Source organism: Limulus polyphemus, unplaced genomic scaffold (genome assembly GCF_000517525.1).
Source record: "Limulus polyphemus unplaced genomic scaffold, Limulus_polyphemus-2.1.2 Scaffold4063, whole genome shotgun sequence".
NCBI lineage: Eukaryota > Metazoa > Arthropoda > Merostomata > Xiphosura > Limulidae > Limulus > Limulus polyphemus.
This window is the reverse complement of record NW_013669673.1, coordinates 18,312-21,252: the sequence shown is the minus strand read 5'-3', so window position 1 is coordinate 21,252 and position 2,941 is coordinate 18,312. Positions and strand designations below refer to the sequence as shown.

At 33.2% G+C, this 2,941-nt stretch overlaps 1 protein-coding gene across 1 annotated transcript in view; it reads right to left on the bottom strand.

Annotated features, from left to right (window-relative positions):
• Positions 1-2,941, bottom strand: part of LOC106470524 (blastula protease 10-like) — a gene marked incomplete at its 5' end in the record, with an annotated part of 18,089 nt that overhangs the window by 11,561 nt on the left and 3,587 nt on the right. The window contains 2 exons of the mRNA XM_022399130.1: positions 659-725; positions 2,271-2,397. Of these exons, the coding sequence (XP_022254838.1) occupies positions 659-725; positions 2,271-2,397 (194 nt within the window). The remainder of the gene's footprint in view (positions 1-658; positions 726-2,270; positions 2,398-2,941) is intronic.

The following is a 2,941-nucleotide window of genomic DNA, read 5'->3' as shown; positions in this document are numbered from 1 at the left end:
CAATAGTAGCTGGTTTTGGAGTAAGACAACAGTAGTTAGACAATAGTAGGTGGTTGTCTAGCTTCATCTAAAACAATAGTAGGTGGTTTTTGGACGAAGTTAGACAACAATGATAGCTGGTTTTGGACTAAGACAACAGTAGTTAGAGAACAATAGTAGGTGATATTTGTACGAAGTTAGATAATAATAGCAGATTAGATTTTGGATGGAGTTACACAACAGTAGAATATTAGGTTTAGGACGAAGTTAGCCGACAATAGTAGACGAGGTACAGGATGAAATTAAACAACATTAGTAGATTACGTTTAGAACTAAATCATTGTTAACTTTATACACAGTAAAGTATCTCCGATGATGACGTAACCGAAATGATAGGCTATATATTAAATTAATATAGTTTTATGGAGATTGAGAGCATTCATATTCAAACAATGGTGTCAGGATTAGATATGAGTTAAAGCAGTGGTTAAGAACGTAAAAACGCCCATAAAAGCCGCAAAACGCAAAACTGAAAATTTGTATGTACTCCAGCATGGCCCTAATCAATCTCAATACCAATTTTGGTGAAGATCCATCCACACCCTGCGAAGTAGTTAGAGGGATATACAACAGACAGTACTAATATATTTATATAGATACTTTCGTATTATAAACTCACCTTGTCACAGCCTGGACCTATAGATATCTTTTGTTCATTCTCAACCATACCTACAGAAGACCAGCACCTGCAGAATGGTAAAACGGTTTTTGTACTATCAGTATTAGTTTTTTAAACATTCTACTTTTTAAAAACTAAAAAAATGTTTTTAAAAAAAACAACGATTATTTTTTACACAATTCTATAAAAATGAGATTGTTTCCAGTCTCCAAATTACTAAAATAATAACTTACTGAAGAAGGTTAAAAAGGATGACGCAATAGTATACGTCGAAACATGTAGAGTTGTGATTGTGTGTAAGTAAGCACAATGCTACACAATGGGCTATCTGTGCTCTGCCCACCACGGGTATCGAAACCCGGTTTTTAGAATTGTAAGTCCACAAACATACCGCTGTACCATGGTATTTTTTTTACCACTTTTTTAACCTTCTACAGTAAGTTATTATCTTAGTAATTTGGAGACTGGAAACAATCTCATTTTTATAGAATTGTGTTAAAAATAATCGTTGTTTTTAAAAAAATAATTAGTTTTTAAGATTGAACATTACACACGTGCCAAAAAATTGTTGAAAAAATGATTCTACTTCTTGTTTTAAATAAACAAAAACTTACTTCAATTATCTTCGAAAAACCTTTTTTTTTCCTATCAAAGTTGACAATATAACTGTTACTGCTACTGGAATATTCTCTAGATTAACAAAATCCACGGTATTTGATTGTTTTCAAGTTTTTAGTATAAGCATGTTAAATACTACTAATATGTTTTTGTATGTCATGCTATTTTTGTTAGTTTAGTGATAAGTAATTATTTATTTTAAGCGAAATCTTGCACAACGGGTATTCTACATCGCGCCCACTTCGAATTTTAATTTTATAAACTCTTAAGGTTACCGCTGAGTCACCAGGAGGCGTTTAGTCATTGTTGTTGGTAGTAATCGAATCTCGGATTTTAGCATTTTAAGTTCATAAACTTATTATTGACCAACCGGGGGGGGGGCAGGGGACATTTAGTTTGTTCTTTAAAAAAACAATTTGTTTGTTTCTTTGTTACTAAGCGCGAATCTACACATTAAGATATCTGTGCTCTGCCAATTGCGGATATTGAAACCCAACTTTCAGCGTTATAAGCCCACAGAGGGCATTTAGTGATAAGTACAACATGAAATATTTTCATACAGCATAAATTATTAATTATAATGAACATGCGCGGTTTTAACGGATGAGAATTCTATATTTTAAAAAAAGGAATAAGTTGGTTGAAATAAAGCACAAAGCTACACAATGGGCCTTCCGTGCTCTGCCCACCACGGGTATCGAAACCCGGTTTCTAGCTTTGTAAGTTTGCAGACATAACGTTGTGCCACTGGGGGTTTTTAAAGAAAAATGAAATAGAATTTTACTGCACGTTCTGCTTCGAGTAACCAACGTGTTTAGTTAATTCTAAAGTTCATTGAAAACAAAAGGGAGTTGATTATTGTAATTCCAGTAAGGTGGTAATACAAAACGGGTTTGGAACAAACACTAGTTACTCATATTCAAGTTACAGTAACGACAATATTGTAAAATATATAAAATGAGTGAAACAAGTAACACGCTAGTTCCCAACGTACCCGTTTTCTCGGACGAAGTAAAGATAGTTTGGAGCTTTTTCGTAGGTTTTGAGTTCTCTGAACTTCACACAGGTACTGTCCATCCAGAACTGGAGAGCAGACTTGATAACATCCTCGTCCAATTTGGCTGTTGTAAGATAAACTAAGTGTATTTCACTTACCAACATTATGCTAGTTTATAAGATATACATCCAAACAATAATCAAGTTTAAAATCTTTCTAAGATGTATCAGATAAAGGTATACTTGCATTGTTTGCTCGGTTTGTAAGATATATCAGATAAAGGTATACTTGCATTGTTTGCTCAGTTTGTAAGATGTATCAGATAAAGGTATACTTGCATCGTTTGCTCAGTTTGTAAGATGTATCAGATAAAGGTATACTTACACTGTTTGCTCAGTTTGTAAGATGTATCAGATAAAGGTATACTTGCATTGTTTGCTCAGTTTGTAAGATGTATTAGATAAAGGTATATTTGCATCGTTTGCTCAGTTTGTAAGATGTATCAGATAAAAGTATACTTGCATTGTTTGCTGAGTTTCTAAGATGTATCAGATAAAGGTATACTTGCATTGTTTGATCAGTTTGTAAGATGTATCAGATAAAGGTATACTTACATCGTTTGCTCAGTTTGTAAGATGTATCAGATAAAAGTATACTTGCATTGTTTG